The following is a 22,780-nucleotide window of genomic DNA, read 5'->3' as shown; positions in this document are numbered from 1 at the left end:
TGATCACAGACATATTGGAAAACACATACCTTTAGTGGTTAGACAGCGGAGACATTAGCATTTGAAAGCAATTATATAAGGCAAGAATAAATAAGGAACATTAGCTTGTCAAGAAACATTCATTACCCTTTTTTTTGTTCTTCTATGGTAACTACTGCTGCCAAAGTAGCTGCATGTTTTTGCTTAAAGTGTGGTCACTGAAATATGAACAGGACATGCCGGATTTCAGTGCTGCACACCAGGAGAAATGATTATATGGATGTATTATTTTACTAGTTTCACCAATTGTGATTCCTCCAGACATTGTGGCTACACGGAACACAACTGTCATGAAACTATAGTAGGAAAAATGGTTCCCTAAGGTAGGAAAGCTTGCATCAGGTATATGAATAAGAATTGTTCTTTATTTTAAAAACATATATTACACAAAAATAGCTATTCACAGAGAATTGTAGAAACAATGGTATTGGTTACAGAATGAGCAAGTGACAAATGTGAAAGAGAACTTCATTGGAACAATTTTAAAATGGTTGTCTTAGTGTGACAATTTCTATTCATATGCATTATGAGCTGTGATGTTAGGTGACTATACTTAAAGGGGTACTCCGGCACTAAACATCTTATCCCCTATCAAAATGATAGGGGATAAAATGTTAGATTGCTGGGGGTCCCGCCGCTCGGGACCCCCGCGATCTCTCCTGCAGAACCCTTTTTTTTTTTTAAGCTGCACAGTGAGGATCGCTCTGTGGCTGATGACGGGCGGTGTCGGGGACGGAGTATTGTGATGACATGGCTCCGCCCCCTCATGACGTCGCGCCCCGGAGTACCCCTTTAATGTGCTTAGGGACGTTACATTGTCATCTTGCACTAGCCTTCTACTGTCAGTCCTGTTTCTGACCCAGAGACAGAGAAAAGTCCAGCAAAAATATGTTTTTTAATCTAATTTCATCACATGCACCTGAGTGTTGTGTGATTCATATAACAGCCTACTCTCATTGCCTGAATAAAACTACCACAACTGAAAACGCGTTTGCGCATCACTGCTCTTATACGCCTGAAATCCAATAAAGAAGAGAGTGCTGGATATTTTTTAAAATAATGTGCTAATTTCTGGAAGCCGCTCGGTTTAATGCCTGGACCAGGAATAAAAACTCCAGACATGTGGTAACCAGACATGTTTGGAACAAGGGTGAGCTGGCTCTTTACTTTTGTATTTAGCACCACTAAAGTGCTGTGTTTTTATGAACTTGCAAAGACTAGAGGACTCTATGACTCCATGGATTTTTTTGGTCAAGATGCCATATTACACCACTTGCAAAAGGGAGATTCCTGTATCAAGGACTATATGGCATTCTATCCTTAAAACATTATCACAGACAGGGACTAACCATCATACCACATTGTAAAAAAAAATTCGATATACAAAGAAGTTGCTCTACCATGCGTCCAAGATTCTATTTCTGGCTCCCTGTCACCTCGAAAGTATACCTTCTGAGACAAGAGGGGCAGGTACCACATTGGGATCATGGCAACATTGTGCGGTTATTGGCCACAGCATGCAAGTGAAACCACAATATGGAACCCGTCCCCTCTTATCTAGGAAAGTATATTTCTGAGATGACAGGAAGCCAAAATTGAAGTGCCGACTATCGAGAAATAGTAATCCCTTTTCTGGTCCCTGGACAAACTTAAAAAAAAAAAAAAAAATTTAAGAAAACACTAAACTTCCTGAAAATTGTACCATTAGCACCCTCATACTTGCCAATGGTCTCAACAATCTCACTAACTGAGCCACAAATGGGAGGAGGTTTATGAAAGAGTCATAGCTTAAATGTTCAGATTTTGGCTTTATCAGTGTTGGCAAGTGAACACTCTACCCGAGTTATAAGTGCTTATAGTTCTGATCAACTTGTTAAAATTACATTAGTATCTTTGAATATAGGTTTTGTAATGTACGTTTCATATTTACTCCTTTTTTCTCTTTCACCAACTGTATTGTTGAACTCTTTCTGACTCTGACTCACACAATCCATGTGTACTGCAGTAGTTTAAGGGTGGCGCTACACCTCTAATTCATGTACGTGGGACAAAGATAGGTTGGCAAATTTTGCAAAAATATCCATGGCGGGGGGGGGGGGGGGGCTACCAATGGTTTTCAAACATTTACTGATGAATAATTTATGTTCAAGTGCTATTTAAACATGGGACATCAAATGCCACATGAGGACAATATAACAAACGAAGCAACCGGACTGGCTCATTCTGGCATAACATATGCATCCATTTATGGATTTTCCCAACTGTGTCAGCAGATTTTACAGCGTTTTTGATTGGAAAAGAAAATAGAAAGCCAATGCCTTGGTTCATTGATGAAAGGAAACTATGATTTAAGTTATGTTCCTTTTGTTCAAATAAACAACAAAACCAAAGAAAAGATTTTAAATTCGATATAATTGTATAGCAGACTAAACCGACTATTATCATATCAAATAGTATTTGAAGACTAAGTATGGGATTCTGAATCAGAGGAGACCAGCATGCTCAAGTATTAACTTTAGAGACTGTGTATATTGTCATTTATGTTATCCTTTAGCAAAAGGGATTAAAGGGGTACTCCGGCGCTAAATCAAAAGGATAGGGCATAAGATGTTAGATCGCGGGGATCCCACCACTGGGGTACCCCGCAATCTATCCTGCAGCACCCCTGTTTTTCAGCTGCACAGAGCGAGGATCGCTCTGTGACTGATGACGGGCGGTGCACGTGATGTCACGATACTCCGTCCCCTGCACCGCCCGTCATCAGCCACAGAGTGATCCTCGCTCTGTGCAGCTGAAAAACGGGGGAGCTGCAGGAGAGATTTTGGGGGGTTCCTTAGCGACAGGATCCCCGCGATCTAACATCTTAACCCTTATCCTTTTGATAGGGGATAAGATGTTTAGCGCCATACCCCTTTAAGTAATAGGCAACATTTACTGGAGGCATAAAAATTGTACATTTTTGATGCCTCCAGAAAAAAGTTGGATATTACTTAATCCCAGTGCTTTGGCTTCACTTCGATGAAGCATCCAACCATGTCTGAATCTTTATAAAAGTGATAAATATAAAGAGATTGAGTGGCTACACACTAAAATGGATAAAATTTGTGTCTGTACCAAGATACTGAGTTACACTATACCCAATAGTGCCATAGACATGTGAAATAAAAAAATAGCCTAAATTCAGATCTCAAGATCTTTAAGCCATTGATAAAGGGGGACCTCCCCGAAACGCATCTGGAATTATCCACCCTACTGCTTTGACCAGTATTGCCACCTTTCTGCATTTACCTACCTTTGAGTCCATCCCTCGCAAGCGCTGCAGTCTCCCCAGACCGGGACAACCGCCATGTGTGTTTGAGCTCCTCAAGCTCTAACTGCCTCATGAGGACGCCTGGAAAATCAGTGTCAGCACTCTCTCAGCTGCCCCACTTCTGTCACCTCGAGCCAGACGCTGATCCGTTCCAGTGAGCAGCAGAGAAAGCCAGCACTTCCACGCTGCACTTACAACCAGCGCAACCTAGCGATAGCCATTGCTAGCATCGATCCCCTATATTGCTGATTCTCAACAATGATCCCCACTCACCTTCTGGAACCACAGGTATTACGTTCCCTAGGTCGGGAGCTACCCGTGCCAACCTGTGGAAACCCACAGCGCAGACACCAGTTTTATATCTCAGCTGTACTTTTGTTACTAAGACTTATTCTTTGGATCTATGACATAGATACAATCCAAGACTGTTACTATTGAGATATTCATTATGCAACCTTATTTGTCACACTCCCTGCAATAATGCTTATACAATTTTAATTGTTTTAATTGGGACTAACTGAGTTTTAGTCCAGTCCACACCTTATATGAGGTGACCAATTTTATCGTTTTATTGCATATATGTATATGTGTTTGTTTATATATATATATATATATATATATATATATATATTGATCTGTAGCAATGGCCCTGCTTGGATTTCAGCTTTTGATGTATGCTTTTTATATGATTTTTATCATTAATAAAAAAAAAAAAACACGTGATTATAGAGAAACCAGCTACATCCTATTTTTTTTTATAAAATTGAGTGGTGCTGAGCTTTTCTCTTTAGTTACTCTCTTGTTCATATAAGTCCTTTTAGACCTGGCACCACTTTGTATTTTTAAGAACATTGCTTATAAAGTAAGTGTTATGGGCTGTGCTCCGGCCATTCATTCTGGCTGCGAGCGCTCCCACTCTCCTTTCATCTCTAGGCTCCGAGACTCGCACTGCAGGACGCTCCCACACACGTGTCCCATGCATTACTATGGGTAACGCTCTGGCCGTTCTGTCCGGCCATGAGAGCACCCCTTCTGCCTGTCTCGGTAGCTCCGGGACTCGCTATGCGGGACGCACCCACATGCGAGCCCCGGGCATCCCGTCACCTCTCTTAGTCCCCGGCCTGTCTTCTGCTCTGCATCCCGGCACACGCATCCTCTCTCCTTAGGGCTCCCATGCGCCGGCGTTGCTAGATTTAAAGGGCCAATACGCCCTTAATTAGTTCCCTGCTGGGTGGAACCTATATTAGTCCAGCACCTCCCTCTCATGGTGCCGGATCTTTGTGCTTAGTGCCCTAGAGAAAGCGTTATTGTGTGTCTGCCATATTAGTGTTTCTGATCTCCAGCTTGTGACCTGAATTTGCTCCTATGCTGTCTGCCTCCTGACCTTGTGCCTGTCACCCGACTAAGCTTCTTTGCTGCCAGCCTTCTGACCTGTGCTATGTGGCACTACGCTTCATTCTCTGTGCCAAATTACATCTGGGCAACCTGTGTGGACAGATCATGCCAGGGGTAGTGACCTGAGAGCCACCTGCCGCAGCTAGTCCATCCCGCTTTTCGGCGGGCTCTGGTTAAAACCAGCGGCACCTTAGACTCTGCTCCCTGGTACTTTTCAGCCATTGTCCACACAGGACAGTGGATCCAATTCTCAGCCGTTTACAGTAAGAGCGTTACAGTAAGATGGCCTCAGTCTTGGCAGGGATGTGGAAATCCTATCGCCCGACGCCCGGGACAAGTAGTTTTGGGCACCGAGCAGGAGAATTTTTCATAGATTTAGCTCTGTATCGGGCTAGCAGGGCCGGTGCAGTGCCATAGATTGTAACGGCACTGCACCGAACCGACTTCGGAAATCTCACCTCACACCGGCGCTCAGAGTGTATGGAGGGGGCGGCGGCCCCCAACTGATTTCAGTAGCCGGGGGCCGCTGCTCAGAGAACCCACCCCGTGCCCCAGTCTGTCCTCCTCACACACACAAATCCTCCCCGTGCAGTGCAGTCTGTCCTCCTAACACACAGCAGTCATTATGGAGGTCAGGAGCTGTGCACGGACGTCCTTTCCCCTCCCCCCCTGCTCTGTGTTTTCCCCGTGCAAACTTGCAGCCTCCCCGTGGTAGATTAGGTCCTGAGGAGACAGAGTAGGGGGAGGGGGATGGAGCTGTGTGTGGGGGAGGGAGGAGCTGTGTCCCGAGCTGTGTTCGTCCCCGCTCTCCCCCGGCTTCTTGTGTAATGTAGAAGCAAGTGAGTGTGAAGCTCAGGTGAGGAGGCCGAGCATGCAGGCGGCGGGAAGGGTGGTTGTATATGTATGTAATGTATAATAAAGGGGGTGTATCAGCGGTGGGTGTATGTATGATGTGTGCATATGTATGGTGTATGTGTATGGTGTATATGTATGGTTTGAGCGTATGTGTGTATGATGTCTGTGTGTATGTGTATGATGTCTGTGTATGTATGATGTGTGTATGATGTGTGTGTGTGTATGTAATGTATGATGGGGGACAGCGGCGGGTGTATGTATGATGTGTCTGTATGTATGTATGTAATGTATAATATAGGGGGCAGTGGCAGGTGTATGTATATGTGTATGATGTATGTATGTAATGTATAATATAGGGCGCAGGGGCCGGTGTATGTATATGTGTATGTAATGTATGATGGGGGGGCAGCGGTGGGTGTATGTATGATGTGTCTGTATGTATGATGTATGTATGTAATGTATAATATAGGGGGCAGTGGCAGGTGTATGTATATGTGTATGTATGTAATGTATAATATAGGAGGCAGTGGCCGGTGTATGTATATGTGTATGTAATGTATGATGGGGGGGCAGCGGTGGGTGTATGTATGATGTGTCTGTATGTTTGATGTGTGTATGTTATGTATAATATAGGGGCAGTGGCCGGTGTATGTATATGTGTATGTAATGTATGATGGGGGGGCAGCGGTGGGTGTATGTATGATGTGTCTGTATGTATGATGTATGTATGTAATGTATAATATAGGGGGCAGTGGCAGGTGTATGTATATGTGTATGTATGTAATGTATAATATAGGGGGCAGTGGCCGGTGTATGTATATGTGTATGTAATGTATGATGGGGGGGCAGCGGTGGGTGTATGTATGATGTGTCTGTATGTATGATGTATGTATGTAATGTATAATATAGGGGGCAGTGGCAGGTGTATGTATATGTGTATGTATGTAATGTATAATATAGGGGGCAGTGGCCGGTGTATGTATATGTAATGTATGATGGGGGGGGGCAGCGGTGGGTGTATTTATGATGTGTCTGTATGTTTGATGTGTGTATGTAATGTATAATATAGGGGCAGTGGCCGGTGTATGTATATGTGCATGTAATGTATGATGGGGGGGCAGCGGTGGGTGTATGTATGATGTGTCTGTATGTTTGATGTGTGTATGTTATGTATAATATAGAGGCAGTGGCCGGTGTATGTATGTATGATGTGTCTATGTATGTATATACTGTATAATATAGGGGGCAGTGGAGGGTGTATGTATGATGTATGTATATACTGTATAATATAGGGGGGAGTGGACGGTGTATGTATGTATGTATGATGTGTCTATGTATGATGTATGTATGTATGTAATGTATAATATAGGGGGCCGGTGTATGTATATGTGTATGTATGATATGTTTATGCATGTATGTTTTGTACAGAGGCGGACTGACAAGTGCTGCCGCCAGTTGTGCTATCTAATTTTTTAAATTTATTTTTAGTGGCTTCTGGCCACCCGCACTAAATTGCACCCCCAGAATCCTGCCCCTTCATACTCGCCCAAGAGCCCCACGGATGCACGCAAACAGGCCCGAACCAAAAATACAACTTCCAGCATGTTGCACCATAACCTAAACTGTAGAACTATAAAGTGTAACATGCTGGGAGTTGTAGTTTTGGTTCGGGTCAGCTGCAGAGCCATAGGCTGCATCAGGGCATGCTGGGTGTTGTAGTTACTAACTGCAATTCCCTGTATTCCTTGACACATCCTATGGCTCTACAGCTGACACAAACCATAACTACAACTCCCAGCATGTTACACAATAACCTTAAATGTACTACTATCTACTATACAGTGCAACACCCACAGAGCCATAGGCTGCATCAGGGCATGCTGGGTGTTGTAGTTATCTAGTAACTAAATGCAACTTCCAGCATTTTCTGACACATAAATTAGAGTAAATAAAATGCACCACACAAACTGGAGAAGCAGAACACCCCCCTCCCCCCCGTAACACAGCGGCATTCAGTGTTTTCCAACCAAAAGACTCCGTGTATAAGTCCCTATGAAGACTGAAAAATAGCGATTAAAATATTTTAAGAAGTGCGTATATGTGTGAATAAGCCCCTTTCCTAATAAAAGTTCTGATAATAAATGGTTCCGATAAAAACTACAGATCACGGCATATAAGATTACCCTCATACATCCCTGTATATGGAGAGATTGGAGTTATAGGGGTCAGATGGGGGGCAATTTTCTGGGCTTGCCTCGGGTGTACAAGGAGCTACAGCTCTCCCGCCACTAATACCCTGGCATGCTGCGATCGCCGTGGCCGCTATTAAACCATTAGATCACCGCTGTCTAAGTTGACAGCTGTGTCTAAAGGGATCTTATAACCATCCCTGGTGGTCTAGTGGGGTGAATCGTACTATTTTGGTTGAAATTATTTTATCTACCAGGACAAGTGGATTTTCTTGAGGGACAAGTAGATTGTGTTCTGCTTTAGTCCCTTGGACAAGTAGTTTTTTTTCAAATTTCCACACCCCTGCTTGGTCCCAGGCATTGCTATGGGTAACGCTCTGACCATTGTGTCCAGCTGTGAGTGCACCCCTTCTGCCTGTCTCGGTGGCTCCAGCACTCGCTATGCGGGAAGAGCCCACATGTGAGCCCCGTGCATCCCCTCAACTCTCTGTCACCAGTCTGTCTTCTGCTCTGCATCGCCGACGCGCGCATCCTCTCTCCTACACTTCTTTGCTGCCAGCCTTCTGACCCGTGCTACGTGGCACTACGCTTCATTCTCTTTGCCAAATTACATCTGGGCAACCTGTGTGGATGTATCGTTCCAAGGTTAGCGACCTGGGATCCACCTGCCGCAGCAAGTCCATCCCGCTTTGCGGCGGGCTCTGCTGAAAACCAGCGGCACCTTAGACTCCGCTCCCTGGTACTTTTCAGCCATTGTCCACACAGGACAGCGGATCCACTTCTCAGCCGTTTACAGTAATAGTGTTACAGTAAGATGGCCTCAGTCTTGGTCCCTGCTTACATGGATGAAAGGATACAAAGGTCTGGTAATTATTACATGAAGAGCAAAAGATATGGATTCCTCTAATATGGTACTCTCAATCATTCTGGTGTATGGTAAGCTTCATCCTACCTTGCTACAAAAATTATTTTGTGTGTTTTAGTGGGAATTTTCCGACAGCTATTGTTGACTCCTTGATAGCACATTTTGTACTACATTCCTTCCAATACACATCAAGTTACAGTTGGATAATTCTACTAAACACAAGGAAACCTTTTTCCTTTTTATTTAATAATCCAGACCAAGCATATTAACCTATAAAAAGCCTGTGCAGCAGTCGCTTTAATGGAAAATCCAGTAAAAATAAACCGGTAAGACTTGAATGTCGGGAGAACACAAAGAGAGATAAATCTGGTACATGTTTTGTATAATTTCTCTAATCTAAAGTATAACAGCTTGCACGTACAGGATATTTAAACCTTGAGAACCTTAAAGGAAAAAAAAAAGTGAAATCTCAAGAAAACCCTGCCTCTCTCCTTGCGGTTGGCTCCCTAGTAGTGGTCTCAGGACTAGCCTCATATTACTGGAGCACTGATTATAGATTATATAGTCTTGTATTTCTGTCTTTTGTGAGAGACAGACGATTGTCTAACTTTTCTCCGATAGTACATGTTTATATATGTGGTTTTACAGTTATGCCTAATTTGTAATAAATCATTGAGTCTTCAATGCATATTGTGAAGTCTTATACTATGAACAGTGCACATACGGAGAGGTCATCAATGCTATGTGTTTTCTTAACATTTTACCAAAATAAAATTTTTCCTCTAAGGTTGACCTTGCTCTGAATTTCTGATTACGGACCCACAGGCTTTTAATTAAAGGAAGGCAGATTATCGAGATGGCAATAACCTTTGTATTGGTGGGACTCCAGAACAGCCGGCTGGGAAAAACTCTCAATAAACATAGAAGGCTGAGTAACGTGCAGTGAAGCTGTTCTGAGCGCAGCTGTCAGACCAGAAGCGGAGCAGACACAAGGTCTGCTAAATCCCAAACAAGTCAGCAGATACTTCGCAGAGGGAGTTGGCCTGCACGCAGTCTCAGAGCTTGTGGTAACGTACTATGCCCATTCCCACTACCAAACACCACTGCAATTTGGACTTTGTTTTCTAAAGATGCTTAGCTCCTGGTTAGATATTTATTCAGTGCTCTATTTCAGGATATTGTTACTTTGACTTAGCAAATTCTAATACCAGAGGCAAGAGATGCTAGAAAGACGACTATTTTCACCTGTAGTCCATTACTGCTGTTTAATGATAACTCTCAAGACTCACGAAAGATGACAAGAACTTGTAGAACCCAATGTCTATTCCCCCTGAACTTTTATACATGTTCTGAGCTATTCTTCACTAGACCATTGAAATAAAGCCTTGTATATTATTCAATAGTTCACTGGGCAATGTACATAAGCTGAGGCGCGAGTACCACTGATACGGTACGGCAGCTGGGACTTAACACCTGAATGCCGTAGGGAATGGAGATTTACAGATGCTATGGCAGATTCTGTAAATGATGTACAGATAGATTATAATCATAAATATCTGTCATTGCAGCTTTAACTACCAAAACACTTCACGAGCAGCTCAAACAATCTTTAGTATGTTTGAGAGTTGACTTGAATACTTTTATAGCACTCACTGAAACTTTTCCAGTTGAGGCTGGATTACATTTTTTTTTCCAGAAGAAAAAAAGGGTTCTGCCCGATATATAAATTCAACGTTCAATCATAACACCTGGAAGCTGTTAAGAATTTGTGTATACTTGCCGTGGAAGTGAATTAACAGCAAATGTAACCAGAGGCCCTTTAAAAAAGACCTTATACGTATCTTGCCTATGTAAGCACATTATTTAGAAAATCTGTTCCCAGCTGTACCCTGTCAGCCAAAGGACCAAATGCATTGTACTGCCTGTTCTTAGCACTGCTAGGGAAGCTTCTAATCTCAGTGAGTGTACTGACTGATTCATTCCGGACACAGCACTATGGTGAAACCCCCCTAAGCAATTCACAGGTCACAACACGATTCAACATTATCAAAACAGTATCAACATTTATAAAGATAACAGCCTGATGGTTTTGTTCTCATTTTGCAACTGGAGACAAAGACAGAATCTAACTAGGTTTCCAGGTAAAGTGAATACATTAGACACTGGTATTCTCTGTGCATATAGCTGGGGACGGTGATTTTCACTACCTCGTTTTCAGGTATTTTCTTTGTGTTTAAAGAAGATTAAGAAGATAGCAATGTATAGAGGTATTAATTTCTATAGGTCACTACATTTCTACAAGTAACTAGTTTGTTGGCATGATACTTTGGCTTAACAGATTACAATCTATGCATTATAAACACTCACATAACATTATTGTCATACTGTCTGCCTCTTCTTTTTATAGGTAATTTCAACAATAGTAACATCTATTCTGCACACTGTCATACAGATGTTTTATTTGCATGGGTTTTGGAATATTATATATATACTCCAGAATGTGGAAGTGTAGTTTGTAGACTGAGGTCTGCTTTTCAAGGGGTTAAATATAAGTTGGATAGTGGCCAAGGGCTTAAGCATTATACTAAGGATCTATGCAGTATAGGACTACGTTTATGTTACATCAAAAGGGGTATTCCAGCTTTTTTGAAAGAAAACAATATGCTGGTGGGCTGCTGGAAAAAGGTCCACCGCAGCTCCCGTTCAGTTCTGTCCAGTCCCCTGATCTTTTCTCATCTTTCTGTTTCCAAGACAAGAGCTTATTGCAGGATCAGCCACCTTAACCAATCACTGGCCTCATCGGTTTCCGATCTCTGCCAGTGATTGGCTGCGTGGGCAGGTCCTGCTCCAAGCGCTTGTCTCAGTAGCAGGAAGAAGAGAGAAGATTGGGGGGAATGGATAAAGGTGAACAGTAGCTGTGTGGGACCAGGGCTAGGTAAATATGCTTAGTTTATATTCCCGACTCCAAGCAGCATATTATTTAAAAAAATAATAATTGTACATTGTTTACCTGTACCTGCCACATAAGTGTTGTGAACCTCAGTTAGGGGTTCATCACTTTTGGTGGCACATATAGTGCTGCAAGCAGCATTAAATGATGGGATAACTCAACACAACCTGGATGGCCTGCACTGTCGGGGATTTACATTTCATAAGCCATTCCGAAGTAAAATCCCACCAGTGTGTGATCGCACTGGATTTACCAATAGGCTTGTGCCTATCAATAAATCTAGGCGCATCTTTGGCTGCCCTGTAGTAAATCTGGTGTGCGTGCAAGGCCCCATCCTCTTTTCCTCTTGCCCAGCCCACTTAAAAAAAAAGTTTAAAAACTGGGTTTGCTAAAAAATTTGCTACTTTTTTGTACGCCCGAAAGCAGGTGTAAATGTATGATACATTGCCCCCCTATAAGTCAACAGAATCCTTCACTCATCACTTGGATCCATGAAAGCATGATGGCTGATGTTATAACTGAAGCCATGATGCTACTATGAATATATATTTACACAGGATGGCATAACTAGATATTTTATTTATGGTCTAGTAGAGTTATTTTATCTAGATTCTTTGAAGCTTTTATCAAATTTTCTGTAGTTCTTTTGCCTCTACTTCATAAACCTAAGAAGGTTATAAGACCATAAATTTCCTTTTCCTGGATGACCAATAAAGAAATTGTACTGTAGAACATTTATAGTCAGTGCAGCATAATATCCTAGTGCTGTTTAGATTCCCAGGACCTCTGGCTGACATCTCAGTACTGTATGACCTTATACTCAATTAAGCCGGAATACATGAACCCTTTATAAAGCCCTGAAGCCTTGGCCTACAATAAGGTGCTGGAGAGTCTCATGTGGTTCACAGACAATGTTTTGTGTCCCTACTTCTCTAGAAGTTCAGACATAGATTATAAAAAATTATTAAAAAATTATATTAAATACAAATATTTGGATACAAATAAATGAAATAATATAGGAACACACCTGTATCTCAAAACAGTACAGTACATTAACACACCTGCCATTTGGGGTGTGGCTATAACTATATAGCCACTCATGAGCAAGTATAGCGGTTAAAGAGTACCCTTCATTAAAACTTATTTAATATGTCATAGATTATTCTATATTAAACTGGTTTCTAATTGTTTTTAATAAAAAATGTTGACTTCTTTTATATGTTTTTGTGTTTGAAAATCTGTCCACTAGAGGTCTTCCTAGGAGTCCCTGGCCACAAGCATTTCTATTGATTTAGGACTCCGGCCTGGCAGGGAGTCAGAAATTGCAGACCGCGACATGACCATGACATGACAATCAGACAGGCGGGATCGCTGTGCTCACTCACATACTCTGCAGGGCTCTGTACAGTGAGGACAAGCGGGGCTCTGTACAGTGAGGACAAGCAGTGCTCTGTGCAGTGAGGACAAGCAGGGTTCTGTGCAGTGAGGACAAGCAGGGTTCTGTGCAGTGAGAACAAGCAGGGCTCTGTGCAGTGAGGACAAGTGAGAACAAGCAGGGCTCTGTGCAGTGAGGACAAGCAGGGCTCTGTACACTGAGGACAAGCAGGGCTCTGTACACTGAGGACAAGCAGGGCTCTGTACACTGAGGACAAGCAGGGCTCTGTGCAGTGAGGACAAGCAGGGCTCTGTGCAGTGAGGACAAGCAGGGCTCTATGCAGTGAGGACAAACAGGGTTGTGCAAATGCAGGCTCACTCGCACCCCCCCCCCCCCCCAGCGGCATCACTCGCATCTCCGCTGCCTTCAGCCACACAGCTCCAGTCCTGCACCATGCCATGGCTGTCAGCCACCCTGTTAGCTGACAGTCCCTGCAGCTGTGACCCCTGCTCTCTGCTCACAGCCGTGGGCACTGGGAGCGGACAGTGGGGCTGTGCAGCTGGAGGCAATGAGGATCAGAGCAGTCTCCCCTTCCCCCGGCCTTTGTAATTCCACTACTCTCCTCGGCGAAGTGAGGGCAGAAGCAGTCCCCCAGCAGGCTTCAGTGACGTAGCATCTGCTGGGGCATGCCTACATTCTCCTGCCAGCAGCTTTCACACTATGTGAGCAAGAAGAGAGGTAAGATACAGAGCTTTTTAAAGCTCTTAAAAATTTTTAAGGGCGGGGGGGGGGGGGGGGTTAGGAGTAGTTGAGTAGTTAGGGAACGTAGCCTGAGTTAGTTTAGAAAAGTCTTTTTAGTGACAGTCTTTAATATGTCTATGATACCAGCGTTATCTACATACAGTAATTTATGTACAGATATAGAAATGATAACAGCTAGAATGTGTTCCGCTCTCATCAGGGAGCTTTAACTTGTGCATATTTATTCCTAGGACATAATTTCTTTATTGCTGTGTCCCTTAACTGCGAAAAAAAGATGAGGGCTTACATATTGGTATGTATAATTCTAATGATTTTCCTGTATATTGGATGGGCCCAAGACGATCCCTCCACTCCAAAACATCAAAAGAGGAGAATTCAGCAGAGACGTAGAAGAGTGCCTTTAAGGAACTTAAATGGAAGACAAAAACTAATTAAACCTTCGCCAATCCCAGTTCCTTCATCAGATGCCCCCTTGTACAATGGAGATGATATTATAGTGCACATCCTACAAGCGGTTCTAGGGGTCAGTGAGCCAGCCCCAAGCTACAATATTTTACCAGGTATGAAGTAAATGGAAATGGAAACTGTCATTAAAATAAAAATAAACTTTTGATATGTCTGTCCAGGCATGCTGTCCGGGCATATGTCTGTCTGGGCGGCTGTCCGGGCATGCTGGGAGTTGTAGTTTTGCAACATCTGGAGGTCCGCAGGTTGAAGATCACTGTCCTATACTTTACATTGTATTTGGTTCAGAATCTTTTTTTTCTAGATTTTTCTCCTTTAAAATTGGGTGCATCTTATATGCAGGAGCGTCTTAAACGGCGAAAAATACGGTACTGTATAACAAGAGAAAAGCTTATATTACAAATACCGTCATGTGTGGGCTATATTATAGGCAGTATGGATAGTGAGGGCTCGAAGTACAACAGAGAGCAGTGCTGGCAAAGAGGGTCATGTCCACTGGAAGTCAGAGAACTGCAAAGAAAGGCAGCACTGAAATACGGGTAAGGGTTGGTTCACATAATGTTTTTAGCAATACGGTATCCCGTATCCCAGCCGCATCCGGGGCATATGTAATGCATTTCAATGAGCCGACTGGAGTCAAACGCTGACTCCAGTCAGCTCATTTTAGCCCCGTATACGGTTCTCTAACCGGACCTAAAACCGTGGTAGACAATTGCTTAAAACGTAGTGTGAACCCACCCTAACAGCTGAAAAAAATAAATCTGCAAATCTATACTACTAGGTCAGTGTTTCCCAACCAGGGTGCCTCCAGGTATCTCAAAACTACAACTCTCAGCATGCCTGGACAGCCAAAGGCTGTCCAGGCATGCTGGGAGTTGTAGTTTTGCAACATCTGGAGGCACCCTGGTTGGGAAACACTGTACTAGGCACACAAAAACATTAATGAGCATTTTCGCTTGGTCTTGTTGAAAACCCAAAAGTGAATATAAGAAGCTTTGTAATATATCTTATGAGACAAAATTGCTTCTTTCTCCTGTTATCAAACTTTTTCTCTCTCCCTCTCACACTAAACTCTTCCACTCTGAAATTCAGCTCTGCTTTGTCCTGTGTGTGCAAGATAAGCAATACAAGTCTATATAGGGGAGAGGAGGGAGATGGGAGGGGGATGTACCTTTGAATGTACACATGCTGCAGAGTGATAGAGAGAGATTTTTACTCAAGACTATTTGCAAAGTTTTATTTTTTTTAAATTATAATTAATATATTGGAGCAATAACATTATTACAAAATGTAGACATGGTCTTTAAAGCATACCTGTCATTCCATGTGACTTTTTAGAATAAGATGCCCTGTGTGTACATGTGCAGCAGCGCCATTATCTGACCATTGTATATGGCATTTTCTAGCATATTTTTGCTCTGCAGACTTCAACTATAATTTTCAGTTCTCCCAAAGCTTGCGGATAGAGCCCAATGTCAGCAGCTGTTATCTCTGCTCTCTTGAGCATTAATCTAAGACAACAACTTAACAGTCAAATAAAATAAACTTAAATGGATACTGTAATTTGAAAAAACCTTTGACATGTCCTAGTGACCTGTCAAAGTTTTTGATTAGAGTTGTTCAGAGCTCCACCAATCAGGAGATTGATTAGGGATAAGTTTGCACTCAGCACGTTCTCTCCCCGACATTGAATCAATCTCAATGTAAGTCTATAGAGCTTGTCTTGATCACGTGACACAGAGCAGGGAGATGAGCGCGCAGCAGTGTGGACTTCTCCCGGCTCGCACTCCTGATCGGCGTTTGTCTAAACATTCAAACCCCTGCAGATCAAAACTTTTGAGATGTCAAAAGTTTTTTTTTTAAATGACAGGTACACTTTAAGTAAGATACTAAAAGTGGTCAGAGACAGGCTGCTGACTGACCTGACAGGGAACTCCTCTGACTGAGCACCGAACATTGTGGAGCAGCTTGTATTATATGTTAATACAAGCAAACTGCAGAGGAGAATCAGTGCAAAATAAAATTTTAAATACATTTGTAAATATTTTTTTTAAGTACATACAGTGCAATTAAAAGTGTCTGAAAAGTTTTTCATTACTTTTAAAGCAGACTTATCAGCAGAACAGGGATGTAAATAAGCCTATGGTTAGATAGGGCTTCTCATCATAATTCCAGGTATACCTTTTTAATCCCCATAGTCCTTTGCGAGATATAAGACTTTTTGTTAATATATAAGTTAGGTTCAAAAGCCCAGGGGGTGTTCCTCAGCATAGCAAGAGGCCAGGTAAGTTCAGCTCATGTCCTCTTAGTTACCACCTCTGTACTCACTTGCATCTGCCTAACCCCATTTGACTGACAGCTACTAGATAAAGAGGACATAATCTGGGCTCTTGCCGGGCTGGGGAATGCCCCCTGGGCTTTTGAGCCTAATTTACATATTACCAAAAAGGCTTCTAACTTGGTACCGGAAAGGGCTATAGAGAGAAAAAATGTATGCCTAGAATCATGAAGACTAGCCCTACATATAACTATGTGCTTATTGACACCATTGTTTTCTTCTGAGAGGTCCGCTTTTAAAAGCAATGGACATATCTGCAAAGCTTTTTACTTATTCTTGCTTTGTACTTATTATGATGCGAAAAAACATTCTTGATCCATAGATCTTTATTAAAACATTTGTCTTAGTTTTTCTTCTAGACTCTATAATTTGCTGTGGGTGCTCTGCTTTCTCCCAACACTTGTACATAGCCCATGTGATTCTCCAATACAAACTGCCTTATGAGTGCTTTCCTCTCTAGCTCCATTCTGTGTGAGCTGCCCTCCAAGAACCCTCTCCCTTCTGTTTAGACTTTGAGCTAACATATAATTCACTCCTCCCTAATGTTATATCTAACGCTAAGAGAGCAGAAAGTGAGTCTGACAGAGTTATCGCATCTTCTTCCGAGCAGCAGCTAGAAAATTTTCAATGGAAAAGTGCAAAGCTGTCCTTAGCTTTTAGGCAAAATTTGCAGACAGTTGCATTTTTTTAAGATAAAAAGCAGACAAATACAGACAATTCGTGAATGTAGTTAAAGTAATAACAGTCTTTTTAATCTGCCACACTTCCCTTTTTTGGTCAGTTTATGAGTCCGATAAATGTGAAAAGAGGTCAACTATGATGTATTATTATTTTGCTCTGCCATTTAAAAGGTTTAGGAATCTTTCCTGCCTTCCATTAAAAAGAATCAAACTCTAATTCACAAAAGCCACATAATAGTTTTGAGATCCCAATTAAGCCCATATTTCACGGTACAATGATGACTTCAACAAAATCTCAAAGAATTGTTGTTAGAAAATTATAGGATGGCAATCCTGACAGAGAGTTTGAGAAACCGTAAAATCACATTACGTGTGTCCTGTGGTCTAAAAAGGCAATGGTATTACGAGTAAGACGACGTTGGTAACTTTTGCTAGCTTCCACAAGTCAAATTCATAAATTAGATACCACTTATGTAAGACCACAAAATTGTCTTACATACTCCAAATGACCCATCGCCTAAATTATTTAGGGTCAACTGCCAATTGAAAACTGTATAGCTAGCCAAGGAGAATGAGTTCAGTTGTTCACATTGTTGATTAGCATTTGATTATGACAGAAAGCAGTAAATGCATATAGGAAATGTAAAGTCTAAACACCCATTTTTAACACTTGACTAGCTCAAGGGGGTTGTCCGGGGAACAGACAAGGTCCGACCAGTTCTGCTCCCCATCACTCCACTTGCACTGCCTGGTAGTCTCTGAAGTCGTTCAGAGTTGAGAGGGGGCAAGGGCAGACACCATCATCGTGTGCGAGGGAATTCACACCCACACGCGATGTCCAATAGCTAAAAGAGGTAGAAATAGTTGTGAGACAGTGTTAGATGTGCTGGCAAGGGATCACTTTAGGGTAAGGTCACACATAGTGCATCCGCAAGGTATTCTACACTGCTGGTATGCAAACTGCAGTCAGGCAGCTCTGTGTGTCTGCTCGTAGCAGCGGATTTCTCGCTGAGCACCTGCTACAAGCAGGCACTATATCTACAGTGGGAAATCCATCACTATGAACGGACACACAGAGCTACCCAGCCACAGCAGGGAGTTCACTCTTGTGACTGTTGTCGGCGCATCTGCAGCATGACATACACTGCGGATGTGCTATGTGGACCCTCCACTTATAAGGAACAATTATATATTGCTAATTTAATGAATTTATGTAAAGCCTAGGGCCTAGTACACTGTTAAAAAGTAATCTGGTACTTGTCTTTGGATCCAGTTTTAATATGTTTTCAGAATATAAACGGCATAGTGTATACTGTATTCTGGTAAAGAGTGTCATTCATTGAGGAGTTCACAATTCATTTAAGTACAGAAGTACCTTCTTTTTTTTCAATTTATAAGAATGGATACAAAACTATTGTCACAATGCCGGCTGGCAGGTAGTGGATCCTCTGTGCCAGAGAGGGATGGCGAGGACCGCGCTAGTGGACCGGTTCTAAGCCACTACAGGTTTTCACCAGAGCCCGCCGCAAAGCGGGATGGTCTTGCTGCGGCGGTAGTGACCAGGTCGTATCCACTAGCAACGGCTCACCTCTCTGACTGCTGAAGATAGGCGAGGTACAAGGGAGTAGGCAGAAGCAAGGTCGGACGTAGCAGAAGGTCGGGGGCAGGCGGCAAGGATCGTAGTCAGGGGCAACGGCAGGAGGTCAGGAACACGGGCTAGGAACAACAAGGGAACGCTTTCACTAGGCACAAGTGCAACAAGATCCGGCAAGGGAGTGCAGGGGAAGTGAGGTGATATAGGGAAGTGCACAGGTGGAAACTAATTAAGCTAATTGGAAGATTGGGCCAGGCACCATCATAGGTGCACTGGCCCTTTAAATCGCAGAGACCCGGCGCGCGCGCGCCCTAGGGAGCGGGGCCGCGCGCGCCGGGACAGGACCGACGGAGAGCGAGTCAGGTACGGGGACCGGGGTGCGCATCGCGAGCGGGCGCCACCCGCATCGCGAATCGCATCCCGGCTGGAGGCGGGACCGCAGCGCACCCGGTCAGTGGATCTGACCGGGGCGCTGCAGCAACGAGGATGAGGCGAGCGCTCCGGGGAGGAACGGGGACCCGGAGCGCTCGGCGTAACAGTACCCCCCCCTTGGGTCTCCCCCTCTTCTTGGGGCCAAAGAACCTGAGGAAAAAAAAGTCAATTTTTCCGTGATGAGGTCCGATGCACATTAGGAGGGGTTCTGTGCGGAAACGCATGAGACAGTCCAATCTTTCATTGTTAATACAATAGATGTAGAGGGGTCTGGCGAGACTGGTCACAGGGACGTAGAACCTGTTGATAAGAGAGGCCAAAAAAAATTTTCCTGCAGATCCGGAATCCAAGAAGACCATAGTAGAGAAGGAGAAGGTAGAGGCAGATATCCGCACAGGCACAGTAAGGCGTGGAGAAGCAGAGTTGACATCAAGAACTGTGTCACCTTTGTGCGGAGTCAGCGTACGTCTTTCCAGGCGGGGAGGACGGATAGGACAATCCTTCAGGAAGTGTTCGGTACCGGCATAGTACAGGCAAAGATTCTCCATGCGGCGTCGTGTCCTCTCTTGAGGTGTCAAGCGAGACCGGTCAACTTGCATAGCCTCCGCGGCGGGAAGCACAGGAACGGATTGCAGAGGACCAGAGGAGAGAGGAGCCGGGGAGAAAAAACGCCTCGTGCGAACAAAGTCCATATCCAGGCGGAGCTCCAGACGCCATCCGGAAGAACGCATGTCAATGCGAGTGGCAAGATGAATGAGTTCATGCAGGTTAGCAGGAGTTTCTCGTGCGGCCAGAACATCTTTAATGTTGCTGGATAGGCCTTTTTTAAAGGTCGCGCAGAGAATCTCACTATTCCAGGACAACTCGGAAGCAAGAGCACGGAACTGAATGGCGTACTCGCCAACGGAAGAAACACCCTGGGCCAGGTTCAGCAGGGCAGTCTTGGCAGAAGAGACTCGGGCAGGCTCCTCGAAGACACCACGGACCTCAGCGAAGTAGGACTGGACTGTGGCAGGATCATTGCGGACCCCATCAAATTTGTCCGGCAGGGACAAGCAGGGGTTAGGAGCGGCCGGTTGCTGCGGAGGAGTTGCAGGAGCCGGCGGAGGAGATGGTTGTTGCAGCTGTAGCTGTGACTGAATTTGCTGTATCTGTGACTGAAGATGCAGTGTCACGGAGGTCAAGTATGCCAGCTGTTGATTTCGTTGGGCGATCTTTAGGGCTTGCTGGGCGACCAGTGTAGGGAGGTCGGTGACAACTGGCAGAGGAACTTCAGCGGGATCCATGGCCGGATCTACTGTCACGATGCCGGCTGGCAGGTAGTGGATCCTCTGTGCCAGAGAGGGATGGCGTGGACCGCGCTAGTGGACCGGTTCTAAGCCACTACAGGTTTTCACCAGAGCCCGCCGCAAAGCGGGATGGTCTTGCTGCGGCGGTAGTGACCAGGTCGTATCCACTAGCAACGGCTCACCTCTCTGACTGCTGAAGATAGGCGAGGTACAAGGGAGTAGGCAGAAGCAAGGTCGGACGTAGCAGAAGGTCGGGGGCAGGCGGCAAGGATCGTAGTCAGGGGCAACGGCAGGAGGTCAGGAACACGGGCTAGGAACAACAAGGGAACGCTTTCACTAGGCACAAGTGCAACAAGATCCGGCAAGGGAGTGCAGGGGAAGTGAGGTGATATAGGGAAGTGCACAGGTGGAAACTAATTAAGCTAATTGGAAGATTGGGCCAGGCACCATCATAGGTGCACTGGCCCTTTAAATCGCAGAGACCCGGCGCGCGCGCGCCCTAGGGAGCGGGGCCGCGCGCGCCGGGACAGGACCGACGGAGAGCGAGTCAGGTACGGGGACCGGGGTGCGCATCGCGAGCGGGCGCCACCCGCATCGCGAATCGCATCCCGGCTGGAGGCGGGACCGCAGCGCACCCGGTCAGTGGATCTGACCGGGGCGCTGCAGCAACGAGGATGAGGCGAGCGCTCCGGGGAGGAACGGGGACCCGGAGCGCTCGGCGTAACAACTATACTTTCCTATGTAAAGCAAAAGTGATAAAAAAGTATACTTATACTGTAATATATTTTTATTTATTTAATTTATTTTTTGTTAAATGGAAGTCAAGGAGCAACATATCCTATACAGTTGCACTGTTCCATCCAAAACATCCCATTTACATAAACTCAAAAAAAAAAAAATCTTTAGGCTAGGTTTCTACTTGCTTTCTCCTGTTTTTTTTTGGCACAAAAAAAAACGCAGAAATAAATGCTAGAAAAATTGCTACTGCATTTTCACGTTCATACTTGTGTGTGGAAATATTTTCTCCTTTGACAGTTTTTCCCATTACTGTGTCCACCCCTTTATTTTTAACACCTTAGAATGCAAGTACAAAAACTACATTGTGTTTTTAATGGTGCTTTTTCTCTGCCTTGGACTCTATGGGAGACAAATTACAAGTTTCGGTGAAAAAATGCCATAGTCTGAACATGCTGCAGTTCCACTGAACCCAAAAATGCTGAAAAACGCTAAGTGGGTATTGCGTTTTGCAAGTAGTAAAAAATGCTGAAGAGGAGTAATAACACCAAAGAGAAAGTGGGCATTGCATTTTGCAATTCCCTATTGTCTTGCAGTTAACATCTGGCCATAGTGTTTTTGTTTTTTTTTCATTTAAAAAAATAAATAAAAGGCTATGAACACCTAGCCTTTCCCTAATCTTGAAAGAAACAAAAACAAAACAGGACCATAAGGTAAATAATTATTTTGTAACTACTGTGCTTCTAGTTGCAGAAAGACTACAATGCCCAGCATGCCTTGAGAGCCAAAGGCATGCTTTGAGTTGGAGTTTTGCAACAGCTAGAGGCCCACTGGTTGAAAAACACTAAGTTAAAGTGACAATTAGGACAGGTCATATTTAAGAGTAACTATAATAGCAACACAGAGTTAAAATGATAAAACAAATCCATTTTCATCATCATATTTTAATTAATACCATATCCACGGGCTATAAATAAATTCTGGTGTCATAGACTTAAAATAGATTTTGGAATTTTTCTGCCATTTACCTCAAATCCCTCAAAAAACTTACAATACAAATATTATTAGTAACACATGAGGCAAAAAGCTATAATTAATTATATTCAACTGCAGTATTAATTCTTGAAAAACTGTAAATGTTGGCTTGTTTAAGACAATTTCATTTACAGTACAACTTGAATGGGTTATTCAGCCTCTTAAAACTAATAGCCTATTCTAAGGTCCTGATGAAGAGAGGAGTTTAGCTCTGGAAACACGCTGTCCTAAATAAAAATGCTTGTTATTTAGTTATTTTACTATAACTGTCTGTCCACGGTTATTCTACCTCCCCCCGATGAGAGCTACATTGCAAACCCAAATTTTGTGCACTTCTTTTGAATTTTCATTCTTGGGTTCTGCTATTCTAAGGATAGGGCATCAATATCAAATAATTTAAGGGAACAGGACATTGCTGCAATACTACAGTACAGTTGTAATAAAAAGTACAGCAGTTGCAATGCTGAACCGG

General features: G+C 43.7%; 2 protein-coding genes across 12 annotated transcripts in view; one reads left to right on the top strand and one right to left on the bottom strand.

Annotated features, from left to right (window-relative positions):
* Window positions 1-22,780, bottom strand: part of CENPP (centromere protein P) — a 373,003-nt gene that overhangs the window by 35,929 nt on the left and 314,294 nt on the right. The gene's annotated exons all lie outside the window — the stretch shown is intronic.
* Window positions 1-22,780, top strand: part of ECM2 (extracellular matrix protein 2) — a 68,791-nt gene that overhangs the window by 9,759 nt on the left and 36,252 nt on the right. For 2 of the 6 annotated variants that reach the window (XM_056524035.1, XM_056524033.1), the window contains exons 1-2: window positions 10,729-10,794; window positions 13,971-14,300. In XM_056524035.1, the coding sequence (XP_056380010.1) occupies window positions 10,737-10,794; window positions 13,971-14,300 (388 nt within the window). In that variant the 5' untranslated portion in view covers window positions 10,729-10,736. Of the gene's footprint in view, window positions 1-3,346; window positions 3,638-9,478; window positions 9,721-10,728; window positions 10,795-10,851; window positions 10,872-13,970; window positions 14,301-22,780 lie in introns of those variants that run through there. The other 4 variants (XM_056524036.1, XM_056524037.1, XM_056524038.1 and 1 more) reach the window with 4 other exon arrangements.

This window comes from Hyla sarda, chromosome 6, assembly GCF_029499605.1.
Source record: "Hyla sarda isolate aHylSar1 chromosome 6, aHylSar1.hap1, whole genome shotgun sequence".
NCBI classification, from domain to species: domain Eukaryota; kingdom Metazoa; phylum Chordata; class Amphibia; order Anura; family Hylidae; genus Hyla; species Hyla sarda.
Note: the sequence above shows the minus strand (reverse complement) of the source record. Positions and strands in the feature narration are given on the sequence as shown.